The 17,638-nt window shown below is 49.4% G+C and overlaps 1 protein-coding gene, 1 long non-coding RNA gene and 1 other non-coding gene across 3 annotated transcripts; 2 read left to right on the forward strand and 1 right to left on the reverse strand.

The window, feature by feature from the left end:
• Positions 1–2,546: 2,546 nt before the first annotated feature.
• On the reverse strand, positions 2,547–11,014 carry Glrx5 (glutaredoxin 5). The gene is made up of 2 exons (XM_005068353.3): positions 10,687–11,014; positions 2,547–3,096 (listed from the first exon to the last, which is right to left on the reverse strand). Exons 1-2 carry the CDS (start codon positions 10,973–10,975, stop codon positions 2,921–2,923), a joined length of 465 nt encoding a protein of 154 aa, XP_005068410.1. The 5' UTR covers positions 10,976–11,014; the 3' UTR covers positions 2,547–2,920.
• Positions 11,015–11,189: 175 nt separating this feature from the next.
• LOC121139256 lies at positions 11,190–13,256 on the forward strand. The gene is made up of 2 exons (XR_005876159.1): positions 11,190–11,742; positions 13,073–13,256. It is a non-coding gene; the product is annotated as an uncharacterized LOC121139256 (long non-coding RNA).
• LOC121139607 lies at positions 12,588–12,863 on the forward strand. Its single transcript, XR_005876517.1, has one exon.
• Positions 13,257–17,638: the final 4,382 nt, after the last annotated feature.

Raw genomic sequence — 17,638 nt, forward strand, 5'->3', positions numbered from 1 at the left:
GCCTGGACCTCACTCCTCTGCCCCTCACCATCCTCTGCCTGCTATCAAACCAGCTGCTGTATACACACCTCAAGGGCTCTTTAAAGCCATTTCCCATGTTGTAGACGGTTCTTAAGTAGAAAATGGAATCTATTATTTTTCGAAAACAGATCAGACTTTCATGTGACTACTTTCCCACCAGCGGTTCAGGAGTGAACACAAAAGCTTTCTTACCTGGCGCTGACACTCACTTCTGCAGTCTTGCCCACAGACCCATTCCTCCCTCCACCGTCTCCCACACAGACAAGGGACCTGACTTAGTTTCTTTCCCCAGTGCTAGGATAACAATATTCCGACAAAAGCAACTTTACAGTTCCAGAGAGATGCAATCCATCATGGCAGAGAGGGCATGGCGGGCAGCAGGGAGGCATGGTGGCAGAGGGAGGAGACCGGCTGGTCGCGTGCCATCCACACTCAGGAAGCACAGAATGGACGGGAAGTAGCCAGTGACTCCCTCAGGCAAGGTTCCACCTCCTAAAGGTCCCACAACCTTGTCAAACAGTGCCACCAGCTGGGGACCACGTGTCCAAACACATGAGTCTGTGGGAGACAGGTCTCATTCAGGCCACTACAAGATCTTCTCAGTTCACCCTGCTACTGCAATCTGCCGTCCAGAAAGGGGAACGAGACCTCTCTACAAAGCTGTCCCAGATGCCCACCCAAAAGTGAAATCAATAGTGCTAATGAAGCTCAGGGGGTGGTTCAGTGCTCAACTCTGGGCTCACTGAGCACAGAATAAATAACAAGTCGCTTTGTGTCCTAAAATAGTTAGAACAGGTAACAGTCCAAAGGAAGCTGAACAACATTCATGTAACTACCTGTCTATAGAGCTAACAAAAGCCACCCGAATTAAAACGTTCACTCTGGGCTGCACAGACAGCTCCACAGTCAAAAATGAGTACTTCTCTTATAGAGGACCTGAGTTTGGTTTCCCAGCACCCAAGTGTGGTGGTTCACGGCCGCCTTTAACTCTAGCTTCATGGGATCAGACGTATTCTGACCTCCTCAGGCACCCACACACACATATACTCCCACAGGCACACAAACACACACAATTAACGTTTTTTAAATCTTAAAAAAATGTTCACTCAGCATAACTTCACCTGTTTCTAAAGATACTAATGACATGCTTTGGAAAGTGTGACAAAAATCCAGTATAGTCACAATGGCATACACCAGACATCTGTGAAGCTATCTAGTGTTCCTAGAGTACAAGAAACTTGTGTGTCCCTGTTTAATCCTCACAGTGACCTCCAAATTATGCTGACCATGGAGTTATTGACACTCATCTCATATGAGATAGTATCTTCAATTTTCTACTTGGCAAAGGTGTGTCAATCATAAAGAAAGCATTCTTAATTAACTTCTGGAAGGAACATTGCACTTCTTACAGGGCTTCAAGAGGACACGTTCTGGGTGACTCTGATAGGATCTCACCAATGCCCAAGCTTTGAGCAGATCATCCCCTGGCGGCCTGTTCTAGTGCAGCCAGTATCCTAGAGAGGATGCTTACAGTGCTGGTGTGCTAATATGATTGTTATCATTTCCGTTTTCACCAGAGGAGCCTTACGGAATACAGGCCAATCCAGGGAAAAGACCAAAGCAGCAATAATGGAAAAGCAGCTCAGCCCACAGCTAGTGTGACAGCCAGCTAGTGTGCAGGAGACTGACATGTGTGACCCACAGCCTGGCATTTGTGCTCAGGCAGGAAAATCATCTGTTAATGGTGTTCTTCCCAGAGGGCATGGCTGCCAGCACAGGCAGGATCCTGAGCACAGCCCTCCCTTACGGGCTCCTTCTCTACCTGCTGAACAAAAGGCTTCCAAGGGGCTTCTAAGTCCAGTGAGGAATCCACACAGGCTGCGTGCTCAAAAGAGGTGAGCGTGTAACTAATGCAATTAACACCTTCAGAGGATAGTCACTGTAGAGGGCTGTCATCTTCTGCTCTGGCCCACAGGTTCCTAGAGAGATGCAGGAGGGGGCAGCCTTGGTCTGCAGCTTCCCTTCCCTTCTTGAGGGAATCCCAAACCCTGGGAGGCCAGCAGACCCTGCCTGCAGGGAGGCCCATCCACCGTTCGATCCTACCTCAGGAAGAGAGTGCAGCTAAAGATGACTAAATACACAAAGCCCTAGACCAGCTTTTGGGAGACCAATATTCATTCTCTGTGCCCTTTTCATGGACAGAGACAGCCTTCCTCCTGCCTCTGTGACTTCTAGGCAATGCTGTCTGGCTCCTGGAGCCTGAACGTGGCTTTGGGCAGAGCCCTTGGCTACATAACGAGTTCAATGCCAGCCTGGGCTGTATAGAAAGAGAGACAGAAAGGTGGGGGTGGGGGGAGTAAGAAGCAGAGGGCAGGAGAGAGAAGAGGGAAAAAGAAGGAAGGAAGGAAAGACAGAATAGGTGACTGGTCCTCCACACCCTACAGATCTATACTTGTCCAGGTAGTTTCTCAAACACACATGGCCTGTGTTGGCGATTTATTTAAAAAACAACAACACTCCAGCCATCACATTTTCTTCTCTGTTCATCATTTCCTTTATAGAAGAAGTTACAAAAACATCAGGGGGTTTTGCCATCCTTACAACCCAACCCACAAACAAGAGTCAGGAATGACTCCTGAACCAGGCAGAGAATAAAAGACAATATAAGAATAAATTTGGGTTACAGCAACACCGGATTACAATGCCCATTTACAGAGCAGTGGTTATAAGGAAGTTCACCATAGGGGATTCTGAGCCAAAGACCAAGTAAAACCACTGCCTGCTTGCAAGCCAGGAGGCCCAGTGCAAGCACCCACAGCAGCAGGACATGACTCGGTAAGGCTTTTCCGGCGGCGAGTGTGATGAAGAGGGCGCTCTGCTCAGCGGAGACCTGGAGCCGTCACTTTGAGTCTTGGTTCTTCTCATCTATCAGGGCAGAGCGGATGCCCAGCTTTTTCAGCTCCTCCACCAGGTCCCCATTCTGGTGCATCTGCAGAAGGATGTCACAGCCCCCCACAAACTCGCCATTGAGGTACACTTGCGGGATGGTAGGCCAGTTGGAATAGTCTTTGATACCTGTGGAGAGATAGAAGATGCAACACTGAAACAATCAGGAGGGTGTGAACCTTCCACCACCAGCCTCTCCCTGGTGCCCTCCTACCCTGCCCCCAGCAATGAGTCTCAGAACCAGCTGGACAGCACATCACCGGACAGGTTGGTCACATGATCCCTTAGCTTCTCTTTCAACCTGCAGCCCCTGAGGTTTTCATGAGAATCAGGTAAGGCTCTTGGTAAAACAGTGACACATCAGCCAGGGAATGGAACTGTCTGACCAAGGCGCGTGAGACAGGCGAAGCTATAATTATCCACACAGGTCATTTTCAGGAAAGAAATGCCCCGGCTTCGTTCCCAAACATGCTGTGAAACGTGGATCCACCAGAACTCACTGGCTGATTGGGTGACACCACTTCTGCCTTCTTCCTGCATCTCCGAGTGGTGGGGGCCATCTCTGACCTACACTCGAGATGTCGAGTGGATGCTACCTTTGAAAATTGCCAAGAAGCACAGAAAACCCCTGGCTGCAACTCCTAAGCCCCATGTTCTCAGATCCCTGGATAGGCTCCACAGAGCCTGGTGACAGACAGAGGTATGTAGCCCAAGGCGATTAGGATGGGTGTGTGTATGTGTGTTCACATGTGCTCACATACACAAAATGAATGTAACAAAAAATTTTTGAAGATGTGGGAATATAGCTCAGTAGTAGAGCATTTGGCTAGCATGAATGACAGCCCCTAAGTTCAATTCAGAAACAAATTAACAAATGAATAAAGAGTATTGCTAGTGTTTTCAAATGGCCAAAACATGCATATAAACACACAAAGTAAGTGAGCAGGTGCTTCCAAAGAAAATACAATAGTACATGCATCTAAAAACCAGCCACACAGTGGGCTCTTATGCAAAGTTATTCTTACAACTATATTATTCAGTATTTGTTTTCCAAATAAAATTACCAATTTGTGTTACATCACAATGGTCTCAGGAGACAATATACTTTCCTTTTAAAACTTAAAAGTACTGAGTTTGCTGTAAATAACAGAGTTGGAGGGAGCCCGAGTCAAGCTTTTATCTTGCTTCTCCAGACAGAGAACACTGAGAAATAGTGACAGGCTGGGCGTGGTGGCCCACGCTTGTAAAAGCCAGCACTCAGCTAAGGTGTCCTGAACTTCACAGAGTGCTCCTCTCAAGAATGGGAGGCTGCTACAGTAGAGGGAAAAATCCCACCAGCCTTCACACTATCAAGTGTCTAGGCACACTAAACTACCTGCTAAGTCCAAGGCTTGCATCATATTGATGTGGGTGGGGTGCCGTAGATCCCTAAACCTACTCAGTACATGGGTCATGTGGATTTGGTTTTTGTTTGCATTTTAAACTTGACCCTCAAGTGCACACAGCCTATAGATGAGTTGCAAGCCTTTTACCTTTATGACTGCGGGTGGAGTATGGGAATGAAGAACCATTTAAACACAAGCTCCCACTGAGTCTCCTGCTGGACCACTGCTGTCTCTGTTTCACTGCCCTACTCTCCTCCACAGGAAACACTGACTCTTGCTGAGGGTCCACTGCTTGGAAACATATCAAAATGAAATACATCCGCTGCCTGAGGACCACCCTAAACACACTCAACTCCAAACAGGGTCATTGTTTTTGGTAAAAACCTTTGCTGGGAAAAAGAATGAATTGTTTTCCATCATCATCATTATTTATTTCCAAAGGAGGAGGGGTTTGCTTTGGCTTACAGTGTCCTCTGATATAGTCCGTCAGGGCAGGGACATCACGGGGGAAGAAGCGGGAGGCTAGCTGGCCAGATGTTAGTGATTTTATAGCACCTCACTCATCCAGGCGCTCGGCTGGCCCCACATGTAAGGCTCTGCTACTGAGGTCTGTGTTACTAGGGGTCTTCCGCCAGAACACCCATCACATAGCTGCCAACAAGCGGCTCTCAGACCAGACACTGTCACCAGACACTGTCACAGTTCTGCTCTGCCACTGCCTTCCCTCATGGCTGACATTTCAAGAACTCTGCCTCAAGGACAAATGGCAGCATCTTGGCAGTACTCAGGGTGCCACAGGCTGACTGATGGGTCACTGGGACTGTGTTTTGCTGCTGTTGCTTGCTGGGAGGTTTTTTGTTTTGTTTTTGCTTTAGCTCAGTCTGGCCTGGAACTCCTTATGTAGCCCAAGCTAGCCTCAAACTTGCAGCAATTCCTGCCTTAGCCTCCAGAGCACTGGATCTGTAGGTGAGAGCCACAAGCTCTGGCTTTTATGAGCTTCACTAGTTCAGGTGATATCTGATTCTTCTTAGGGAGTAAAGTGGGTACCTTCCAGTAATAAAGACCACTAAACACTAAAACGAACCATAAGGATTGTTCAAATATGACTTATTTACTTCCCAGTTAGTTTTCAAAAACTGCAATATTTAGTGACAGTCAGGTAGGAACTCCTAAAAATTAGAGAATCAGACCAAGAATGGGTTTTAGTACTAATCACGTTGTCTACAACAGTGATCAAACTCAGGGCCGAGTGCTGACTGAAGTCACCCTAAACAGAGACACATAGCATGAGCGTTGAGAGACTCAGGTCATGTATCACTGCCCAATCAAAAACAAAAAGCAGGAAGACAAGCGATCAACACTCCAGGCTGAGGAGATGGCTCTGTCCCCAAAGTGCTCTCCCTGAATCATGAGGACTAGAGTTTGAGCTCCCAGAGCCCCTGTGAAAGAGCTGGGTACCACAGCTCATGCTGTAACCTCCCAGCTCTAGAGGCAAAGGGAGGAGGGTCACTGGGATTTGCTGGCCAGCCAGTCTATCTTCAGGTTCAGTGAGGGACCCTGCCTCAAAATCAAGGGAGTGACTGAGGAAGACACTTGACATAGACTCTATGTCCACACCCTCAGGCACTCAAACCCACCACATGTGCCCCCTCAACATTACAGCTAATGAAGCCAGAAACAATAAAATGGAGAACATATATGTAAAAATTCCCCGCCCCATCCATTTTCAGAAGGCACTTTCCACATGAAGCACTTTAGCAAATGACAGTCCCCAGATGAGGTTCGCAGGAGAACTTCAGGTGTGGACTAATTCCCAAGCCACATACCAGGCTCTGCGATCCTTGGTGTGTCACATCCTAGGGCTACATTTCCTTCATTTCTCCCACCTTGGAGACCGGGGCATCTCAGCATGGATATGGCAGTCTCAGAAGATGAGGGCAAGGGCTGGTAACAGAGCAGACAAGGCTCAGGCACACAGCTCAACAGAGTGGGCTCACTGGCCTCGGGGTTCAGCTGTCCAGTCTGTTTCCTCTGTGCAAAGTGGGGCTACGCTGCCTTGCAGATTTACTGAGAAGACCAGACGGCATGCAATTGGTGAAATGATTTACTTCCTAGCACAGTGGCTAGGGACCATGGGTTATGTGTACCACCACCACCCTTCCATCAAGGGTCTTCTCTATTTGTCACAAAAGGGCTTTTCTGGGCAACACAGTAAACAGAAAGCATGGGGAAAGAACACAGGAATGATACAACCACCGGGTGTTGGTGGTGCACGCCTTTAATCCCAGCACTCGGGAGGCAGAGGCAGGCGGATCTCTGTGAGTTCGAGACCAGCCTGCTCTACAGAGTGAGTTCCAGGACAGCGTTCAAAACAATACAGAGAAACCCTGTCTCAAAGAAAAGAAAAGAAAAAAGGAATGATACAACCTGGGTATTCCGCACAGTAAGAGGAAAGCAGCATTTGCAGAGCTCAGGGTACAGCGCTTCATACTCTAAGGATTTTCCATACATAACCCATTTAACCGGTACAGACATATGACATAATTATCCCTATTTGACGGATGATGTTAGGGTTCAGAGAAGCTAAGTAACTCACCCAAAGTAACAGAGTTAGCATGTGGTGGATCTAGGACTGCTTCTAGGTTTCCAAAGTCTAAAGTCAGCCTCGGAACCCTTGTACCCTCCCTCCCCACTTAGGCGTCAGCATACACAGACAGTATTGTGCCATTTACTTTTTGACCAAGTGTGTCTCTGACATTTAGCCATGGCAAGTACACCAGGATCTAGTTAGTTTTAAGCACAGTATATATAGTTTTACCCTACAGCACTGAACTACCATCTGCTAATCCAGTCTAACAGACCAGGATCCCATCTTGTGGGTTCGTCCCCACTACAAGCCATGTTGTCATGAAAACCTTACACATATATCCCGTCCTACATAGGCCCCTCTAGACCTAGGGGTAGCTAGCTGGCATCAGGCTAAACCTCTTCCTGAATTTGCAAATAAAGTTTTATTGAATTCAGCTTGCTCACTGATTATACAGCATCCAAGTCTACTTTCAACCTCCAACAACAGAGCAACAAACGAGACAGGGACCTGGGAGTCCACAGACCTCCTGGCCCTTCACAGAGGAAGTGTGTCTCCACTCTAGACTATCTCTCTGGGAGAAGGGAAACAGTCTGCTCATCTCCAATACACTGACTGTCACAATTCCAAAGTGCTGGCGACAGACACCACAGCACAGCTTGGCCCACAGAAGGGCACACACACAACTGAGAATCCAACCTCCAATTTTCGCCAGAGTAGTATGTGCCCAACTATTGCCTTGAATGCTTAGACACTGCTCCATAAACACTTACATGCTGTGGAGAAGATGCCTGGGAGAAGGGTGCAGAAGACAAGTGAGATTCAAAGAGCTTCTAGTAGACATGACAGTCAGTGAGAACCTACGGGTGACAGCAGCTAACAGGGAAGACTCCAAATGTACCAGCACCAAGACATCACCATGTCCAAAGTGACAGTCAAGCCAGCTACTCTGATGGTGTTATGTAATGTACACACAGATGGCAATGTCACATAGGCTTATGCGTCAAAAAGTTTACAAGTGATAAGGACAAGAAAAAATAGGGTAAGACTTATGCATTCATCAACATTCAATCTCCTACTCTGGCAGACACTGTTTGTGATATAAAGAGCACTCACAGAGGAGTCTGCGATGTGTGTGACTATGGTCTGACTGTGGTGTGACTGTAACACCAGTCCTTAGTCGTAACAAAAGTGACAGAAAGCCTGCCCAGCTCAAGTGGCATTCCTAGCTCCACAGGCTATTGCGTAAGCCCCTGCCCTCCACAGGGTGAAATGCTGTGTGCAGACAGGAAGGATCTCATGATGCCAGCAGTGACGAGCCCAAGGAACTGCACTGTGCCCTGAGTTCAAGAGCCCTGTGGCTGTGGCCTGTGTGTCCCCCAGGTAATAAAAGTGAGGACAGAAAGCCTCTGCACCACACTTCCTGGATCCTGGGTGAGAACCAGAGCCCTTTGTGAAATTCTGACATAAGGGACAAGGAAGGGGGGATGCTACGGGGGCCCTGTGCTGCAGTAAGACAGGTAGGTGGGCCCCTCCTTGCACTAACTTCACTTCTCCAAGCCACAGGAGACACATGCTTAATTGTTTGGATAACACACTTATTAACCACATTAACAAGCCAATGAAATCAACAGTCAAGAAATGGGGAAGGGTTGTGGCTGGGCACGACAGCTCACGCCTTAATTCCAGCACTTGAAGGCAGCAGGATCAATTGGAGTTCCGGGGTAGCCCGATCTATACAGTGAGTTCTAGGCCAGCTTGGCAAGCCTGTCTCAATAATAATAGTAAATAAAACTGAGTAATACAACAAAATATCAAAAAGGAAGGGTTAAATTCTTCTCTCATTTGGGCACTTAATGACAGAGACCAGAGGTCAAATGTGTGAGACAGAAGACAGCAAACCTCCTTGCTTTTAGTACTCATATTAGTTGTATTCCGCTACAGCTTGCCTGCAGTTACACTACACCAAGGAACAGAAATTCTACACCAAAGACCCTCACACTTCATAGTAAGCAAGATATCCACAAGGCAACTGTTTGCTGAGAGCGTGCTTGCAGGGCAACTGTGGGTGGGTCCCAGTTCAGACTGCAGAGTAGGTGCTTATCTTCCCCAGCAAGGAGCCACCTCTGACCCAAAACTACAGCTTGCCATGAGCTAGATAACCCCAGAGCCTCACAAACAGCCACTGTTAGCAGAGGAGGAAAACACAGGGTTCTGAGCATAATGCACAACTTGTCTTCCTCCTTCTGCTTTACCCTAGAGCCTGGCCATCAACACTATCACGGAGAGCACATGTAGGGTTGGCTACTTGAGACAACATGGGGAAAAGTACTTTGGAAACCATCAAGTTTCATAATAAAGTAGCTGCCATTTAGTGAGTGCCTTCTGTGCCACATAGGATGATATTATGTACAGTGTATAAGTGGATGGGGGAGTTCCCACAATGCAGTGCAGTATGGCCTTGAACTGGTGATCCTCCTGCCTCAGTCTCCAGAGTGCTGGGATTACGACGCTGAGTTACTAGTCCAAATATAACTTTTATTTTCTCGTTTCCTCGTGGACTCTGCCCCGTTAGGTGTCATGATCTTCACTTTACTGAGAAGGAAATGCAGTTGGGCTGTACTGAGGATGGACCACAGAAGATCTCAAGCCAAATCTGCTCTCCACGGGCGTTGGTGGCGCATGCCTTTAATCCCAGCACTCGGGAGGCAGAGGCAGGCGGGTCTCTGTGAGTTCGAAGACAGCCTGCTCTACAGAGCGAGTTCCAGGACAGCCTCCAAAGCCACAGAGAAACCCTGTCTCGAGAACAAAACAACAACAACAACAAAAAAGGTCATATGAAGAATGCCTATAGTCAGTAATTTCAAACGCTGAACACTCCATTCTAACACAGAAAAGTCTCCTTTGGACAGAGTGATCAAGCCAGAGCACTAGGTCAGGAAGATGGGGAGGGAGGGTTACTCAGTCCCTGGAACTAGAGAGCAGGCTTCCCCAGATTCCACTGCAGGAGGAGCGGGAACAGAGTTTCCCATTATTCCGCCTACCTTGACCAATTCTTGCCTGGCCTTTCTCTTCCCTACTCAGAGCAAGCAGAAGACTGAGTAGGGTACCTGGGACCTTAGGGCCAGTGAAAAGCCACAGGTCTTGCTGTTCCGTCCTCTGCCCTTTGGGCCCCAACCTCGAGGCAGCTTGTTAATCTGGTGGGGGTCAGAAGTCGTGGCTTCCTCTTCCCGCTGAGCCTCTCCCAGCCCTTACACACTGCCCTTCTGTGCTACACCATCTAAACACCAAAGTTCGTGTCTTTCCCCCAAAATCAGATCCCAACGTGAGCTGGACTATGGTGCAACCCTGTCTGCAGCAAGAAGCCAGCCCCTGACACTCGAGGCCTTAAACATTAGAGGCCAGCCTTTGACCTCACTGGGCACACACGGGCAAGCCTGAAACCTCCTCCCCACATACGCCGTGCAAGTGCCTGACCTAGCAAGTAGGTCGCTGGCTTCCAAGACCCTCAAACTGTCCCCAGTGTGCCAACAAGTCGCGGGTACTCGTAGCGGGTCCCCCTCAGCAAGCTGAGCCGGTGAGGGGTCATGCTACAGACCACCCTCCTCCGACGCAGCCAGAGACAGCCTGCCCCGAGGTGAGGCGACGCGAACCCCCACCCCAGGTGGCTACACAACCGGGGCCCCCTGCTCCTCGGGATCTGCTCAAGTTCACCGCACCCTCGCCGCCTTATCCCACGGGCCTGACCTTGCCGCAGCTCCGGGTCGTCCAGCACGTTATAGGCCGCGTAGTCGCGGACGCCGTGCAGTCGCAGGATCTGCACCACGGCGTTGCTGAAGCCGCACTGGGGCTGCTCGGGCGTCCCCTTGAGGAACACCACCACCTTGTCCTTCTTCACCAGCGCGTCCAGCTGCTCCGCCTGGCCGCCCGAGCTCGCCGCCCGCACGCCGACCCCTGGCAGGCCGCCGCCGCCGCCGACCGCCCCGCGCCCCCAGCGCAGCAGAGCCGCCGCCGCCCGGCCCAGGGACGCGCTCATGCCCGCTCGCTACCCAGCGCCTCTGCGGCCACCTCGGGGCTTCCCGTGGCCGCGGAGCACCGCCGGCCCACCAGAGGCTTTCATTGGACAGGCTCCGGGCCGAGTCTCGTGATTGGACAGTACTGGCTCAATTCCACCAATCATATCGCCCACATCCTGACGGGGGCGGTCCCTGGAAGCCGCGTCCTACAGGCTTGTTAGTGAGCGTGGACGGCCGCTGTGCGCGTTGATTGGGCAAATTGGACGTCCATCAGGGTTCACACAGGAAGATGAGGGCGGTCGAGGCCGGCCGTGATGCACCAGGATGACAACACGGGGTGCTGGGCGGAGCTTCTGACGTCCGAGGCACGCCGGGAAGGAGTCACTGCCAGACGCAAGTTCCGGTTCCGTTGGCGCGGCCGATTGCTACGGTAACGCGGCCGTTAGTCCTGGGATGGCAGGGACCAGAGGTGCGGTGGGCCTCCGCGCCTCACCAGCCGAGGTGAGCCGCGAACCTGACGTGCCCATCCCTGCCCGGGGCTCCGGCCTCATGTCCAGTCCGGGTCCCACCCGGGGCTCCGGCCTCGGACCCAGCGTGCACGCGGACGGCCAAGCCGTGCTCTGCTTAGCATGATCTTTTAGCATAAAAATGTAGCCATTGTGTGTATGTGCGGTGCGCGCGCAGACACGTGCCACAGCGTGGGAGTGGAAGTCAGCAGACAACTGTGTGTAGTCAGGTCCCCACCTCCGCCTTTTACGAGGCGAGGGGGTCCTGGGATAGAACTCGGGTAAGTACCGTTACCTGCCGAGCCAGCTGCCTGGCCTCTAGCATGGTGTTTTTAAGAACGTGTAAAGCGCGCTAGCGGTGGGATGGCTGGCTTTGGGGCCGCGGTGACCCATCTGTCCACAGCACGCAACCCTTTGTACCCGGGCCAGGAAGGGATATTGAACGAACTAGGAAATTGATGGGTCGTTGCCGTGGCCTTTGTTTGCAAAGTGCCGGCGCTCTAGAGGCTGAGACAGGAAGATCGGTTGAACTCAAGAGTTGTAAACCAGCACGGGCCATATAACAAGATCCTTTTAAAAACGGAAGTAGTAGATCGTTTTTGTTGTGTAAGTGACATCCTAAGTTCCATCCCCAGCTCATGCACACAAATAATAATAAAAGGGAGCGTTCTGGGGGCTGGAGAGACGGCTCAGAGGTTAAGAGCGCTGGCTGCTCTTCCAGAGGTCCTGAGTTCAATTCCCAGCAACCACGTGCTGGCTCACAATCATCTGTAATTAAATCTGGTGCCCTCTTCTGGTCTGCAGACATACATGCAGGCAAGACACTGTGTACATAATAAATCAATCTTTGAAAAAAAGAGAAAGAGAGAGTTGTATTCAGTGATTTCCGAGCAGGTGATGCTGGCCACTGGGTGGAATTCTTGCACATGTTCAAGCACATCTGCTTATTTGCTTATGTTACTGCAGAAAAGTGAGAGTTACTTAGGGGAAAGCCCATTGATTGCTCTGCCGTCCACTGTATATATTGCTTAACATGGCCTTACCCCCAGAAGAGCTCAGTACATGGTCAGTGCTCTTACACATGGATCCGGATCTTGGCCAGCAGAACCTTGGTGGCATGCCCCCTGATCTGTAGTCTTGGACCTGCACTGGGTTGGTGGTACCCTAGAGCATACCAGACTTGCAGAAAAAGCAGACTCCAGAGGAAGCTGAGGCATGCCTGCTCAAGAGCCATCAGTTCCATGTGCAATGTTCCTCTGATAGCTTCTGGGTACTGTTGCCACGGTGATGATGGCTGTGCCGTGCCATTGTCGATCCACCAACAGTTAGAGCAGCTTTGCAGTTAAGATATTGTTTAGCAGACAGAGTGGTTTCTGTTGGACACTTAAGTACTGCTACACAGCCTCCAGTTACCAAGGGTGTTGCTGTAGGTGACCTGTTTGCATCCGAGTAGCAGAAAGTCTACTAAATCCTGGCTCAGTGGGAAACCTGAGCCAAGTAAAGTATGAAGACAGATGGGGCAGTGCCCTGCGTCTTCCTTGCCAGCCAGTGTTGGGGATGCTTGCTCTTTTTTCTAAGGACAAGCCTGAAATTCAAGTCTTTATTTTGCAGGCCCTTTGATCCCCAGGTATCATAAGAAGACATACAAGGAATGCTGAGATGGGGCAGCTGCTCTGGAAGTCAGTCTGTACCCTTAGCAGCAGAAACTCTAGTTGCCTCCAGGATTGGCAAGCTTTTATTCATGGCCGTAAGTAGTTGTACTTTACAAAATAAAACAAACAAATAAAGACTGACAGCCATGTGTCTCTCCTAACTATCTGTTTGGCTTTGGTGCTCACTGGGTGAAGGGGAAGAATCTGCAGACTGCTCTGAGGACCTGGATGCAGAGCAAGAATGACAAATAGCATGCTATTAGCTATGACAAAAACAGCTTAATGGAGTAAGGTTTATTTGGTCTCACAGTTTGAGGAGTAGGCATCATGACGGAAAACATGGCAGCTGGTCACATGGCTTCTACAGTCAGGAAGCACAGAGATGAGTGCTGCTGCTCAGGTCCCGGCCCCACCCTGTAGGGTAGAGCTACCCAGTCAGGGTGGGTCTTCCTCCCTACTTGAACCTTTCTGGAAACGTCCTTGTAGGCATCCCCAACAAGTGTGTTTCATGATGACTGTAAATGCATTCAAGTTGACAATAAATATTGAGCTATCACGCCAACCTAATGTATGGTTGGCTTAGGAAATAGTTTTTAAGTTGTCAGTTATCTGATACAGGTGTCACATAATGTGAAATAAGCATGTGGGTGGAGTGCTGAGCCCATTTTTCAGAAATGCAGCTCAGCTGGCTGTAGTGGCGCGTGCCTTTGATCCCAGCACTTGGGAGGCATAGGCAGGTGGATCTCTGAATCAAGGGCAACTCAGTGTACAGAGTGGATTCCAGTCCAGCCAAGGCTACAGAAAAAGACTGTCTTAAGGTGTGTGTGTGTGTGTGTGTAACACTTTGGTTTTGTGCTGTTGCTTTAGATAAAATGGAAATGTGAAGAAAATACACTTCTAAAGCAATTGTCATAATTGTGCTCTTGGCATTTTCTGTATCAGTTGTGAGTATGGGGAAATGGGATTGAAGTTTACTTTGAAGAGTCCTAGGAGTTGGGTAAAAAGCATAATTAGACCCTGGAAACATGTCAGCTCAGGAATCCTAACAGTCTTTCCTCCCCACATACAGATGAGGTTTTGCTACATTTGGTAAAATCCTCCTTCCTACCCACCCTCCACCAAAGCACCAGGAAGCCACTGAAAACTGATGTGTCTTCCTGTATCTCAGCCCCAGACCAGCCAGAGGGGTTCCAGAGCTGAGCGGGCTGCAGGCACTGTCCCCTTCTTTCACACCTAGTGCCACCACCCTGTGTCCTTTACAGGGACCAGCTGTGAGGGGGGAAGCTGGGCTGGAGAGTATCCATTAGAGGTCCCAGCACCCTCTTCTGGTGTCGGTGAGCACTGCATGCGTGTGGTACACAGATCAGCACACCTGCAAAACACTGGCACACATTAACCCAAAACTTAGAAGGGAAGCCGTGGAAGACCGGGTGATGTGGGTGTGTCTGGCCCTGCTGCCGGCGGCTTTGAAGGTACTGCCCTAAGAAAAAAGTGACTGCCTGGGTCACAGGTGGAGCCACCAAACATTCCTACACTAAAGGTGGCTCTTGGGACCCAGAAACCCACAAACTGAGCTGAAACCTGACCTGTCCCTATGAGGCACTTAAGTATCAATCATCCCTTCACTCCCTGCAAACCTTCCATTAACCTGATGTCCTGACAAAGCCTAAAACTGAAAACCCAGGCAGGGCCAGCCCTCCCAGGGCATTTTCTCATCCCCAAAGTAGAGGTAGAAATGCCTTTTGGGTTTGACTCCCTTTATCTCAGCAATGTAGCAAGCTGTTGGCGGTTATGGGGCTACAACACTTCACAAGGATCCGAGCAAAGGGCTAAGGATGTAAATAAAGACAAAGACGGGCTCATTCTTACAAGGAGAATGGCGTTTATTTTTACAAGAGTGGAGCCTTATATATCAGTCAGGCACGGTGGAAAACCACCAAGGTCAGAAGCCTACATTCCCAGGGCCCTCCCACAAAGGATGGGCCAAACCCAGGAATTAGCATTTAGACCATAAGGATGGACAGAAAACAGGAACTTGCAAGCAGGTCTTACTGGGAGGAAGGGACAAGAAATGTTTTGCTAGAAGCTCCTAGTCACAAGCTGGTCAACAGACCCCCATGAGGGAAGGGTGCAACACAGCAAGGCAGCTAGTCTGCATTTTGGTTTAATTTTTGTTACATTTCTCGAGACAGCCTTGCCGTCAGATCAGTCTGACATCTGAGATCCTCCTGCCTTATTCTCCTGAGTGCTGGGGTTACAGGTGTGTATTTGCCATGCCCCACAGCAGCTGCTTTTGTAAATACTTCTCTGACCTAGGGGTTGGTCTATTCCCTCCATCACAGGACTGCCTGGCCCACGGGTTTTCCTCACCTGGTCTGTACCCAGGTTGCAGTTTAAGTGGAGATAGATGGTATGCTACAGTTGTGTTAGATCTGACTTCAATAGACCGTATTAAAGGTGTGCATTGCGAAGAGCCTGAGTGCTGTCCAGGGATTTGGAGTGTGCAACTCTGGTTTGATGCCTTTATGTTATGTGTCTATCTTTTGAGACAGGATTTCACACTGACCTTGAGCTCACCCAGTCTTCCTGTCCCAGCCTCCTAAGTGCGGGCGTTAACATGTTTGAGCCACACCCAGTTGTACTGTTGGACTTTGTTTTATTGAGAAATTTATTATACACCAAGTCTGAAAGAAAACACAGGAAAGGTTTCCTGGGAAGTTGAATTAAGAATCAAATGATGGGCTGGCAATATGGCTCAGTGGGGAAAAAGGGCCTGCAACCAAGCTGGATGACCTGAGTCCAATGACCAGGTAGGTCCCACCTGGTAGGAAGGGGTGAACCGACTCCCGCAGTTGCCTTCTTTTCCCCTGCAGCCTGTTTATTGTGTAGTGTTTGCTGTTTTGGTTTGGTTTTTAACAGAAAATAAATTCTGTCATGCATACTACCTCCCAGGGACTTGTGAGGAGGTACCTAGAACCCCAATATAAAAAGCAAGGAGCCAGTCAGTGTCACTAGTAAGGCCCCTCTGATAATCTCAGCCACAAGAACACTTCAGGATCCTGGGCCTCCTGCTGGGTCAGGATTTCACTCGCCACTTCCTCTTTTCAGAAGAAAATTAGAAAACGGTTTTCAACCATTTTTCTGCCTTTTTAGCCAGAAGAATACCACTTGTTACTCTATATGTTGTATTTTGAAAGTATGGCCCAGTAAGATAACCAAATTCTGGACTAGAGAAATGGCTCAGGGGCTCTTCCAAATGACCCAGGTTCAGTTCCCAGCACCCACATGGCAGTTTCACAACTGTCTAACTCCAGTTCCAGGGGATCTGGCACCCTCACACAGACACACATGCAGGCAAAACATCAATGTGTATTTTAAAGGGGGGGGTCCCAAATTCCAGAGGGCTTTAATGAAAAACTATTCTGCGTATTTTTGTTTTGTTTTTTGTTGATTTTTTGTTTTTTTGTAAAAGAGGAAGCTTTTTTGCATAGGCCTCACTGGCAAATGGGGCAACCTGGAATTTGCTCTGTAGACCAGGCTGGCCTCGGACTCACAGAGATCTGCCTGCCCCTGCCTCCTGAGTGCTGGGATTAAAGGCATGTGCCACCAACACCCGGCCCTACTTGTGGCTCTTATAAAATTCTCTTGAAGAAATTGTTGCTTGTGTGGGGGAAAACTTCTTTCAGAGTCTCTTTGTTTCTTTGGGGAGGGGCTTGTAGGGAGAGATCTTACTATGTACCTGTGGTGTTGACCACACCGTTAGGGCATGTGGGATTTAGGCCTGAGGAGGGGGACAGGCTGGCTCTCTTCGGGTTCTGGTCGGATCTCAGACGGCAGCTGAGATTGGATGCTCGGAGCACTGACCCTGGGTTATCGGTTTCTCATGTAAGTGATTTCTCCCCAATAAAAGTAGCCCACATCACCCCTATCTTGTGTTTGGTAATCTTATTACAACAGGATGGGACTGGGTGGGGGGAGAACTGGGCATTTTAGTGCGTCTCTGTCTTACCCTGAAAGACCAGCAGGGGGCACTAGGCTGTCATCCTTGCAGAAGCTGGAGCAGCGCTGATAATGAGTCTGGAAATCAGTGAAGTAGCCCGGATCTGTGTTCTCCCCCAGTGTCAATCCTGACACCCCACTATGGCGTGACTAACTCATATGCTTACTATTAGAGTTGCAAAGTGGCCTATGTAGCAGCTGACTGACAGATAGATGGGGGATTTGAAAAGTTGACATATTCTGGGATTTTTATAGGTGTGTGGCTCAGTTGGTACAGTGCTTGCTCATTCAGCATGCAGGGAGTTCTGAGGTCAGTCCCCAACACAGATGGAATAGGATGTGATGGTGTGTGCCTGTGATCCCAGCTCTCAGCTGCCAAAGGCAGAAAGATCAAATTCAAGGTCACCATTGGTTATTTAATGAGTTCCAGCCAGCCTGAGATACCCATCATCCTCATCTCTACTTCCTCCAACCCAAACAAAAAGGAACGTTCTGGAAGCATTTGGCATAAACAATAAGGATATGA

Source organism: Mesocricetus auratus, unplaced genomic scaffold (genome assembly GCF_017639785.1).
Source record: "Mesocricetus auratus isolate SY011 unplaced genomic scaffold, BCM_Maur_2.0 Super-Scaffold_15014, whole genome shotgun sequence".
In the NCBI taxonomy this organism is placed as follows: domain Eukaryota; kingdom Metazoa; phylum Chordata; class Mammalia; order Rodentia; family Cricetidae; genus Mesocricetus; species Mesocricetus auratus.

Bases quoted from the DNA above. Each gene is read 5' to 3' on its own strand.
- Glrx5 (XM_005068353.3), bottom strand. From the start codon at position 10,975: ATGAGCGCGTCCCTGGGCCGGGCGGCGGCGGCTCTGCTGCGCTGGGGG. The intron at 3,097-10,686 runs GTCAGGCCCGTG...ATCTCTCCACAG, and splicing joins CGACCCGGAGCTGCGGCAAG to GTATCAAAGACTATTCCAAC.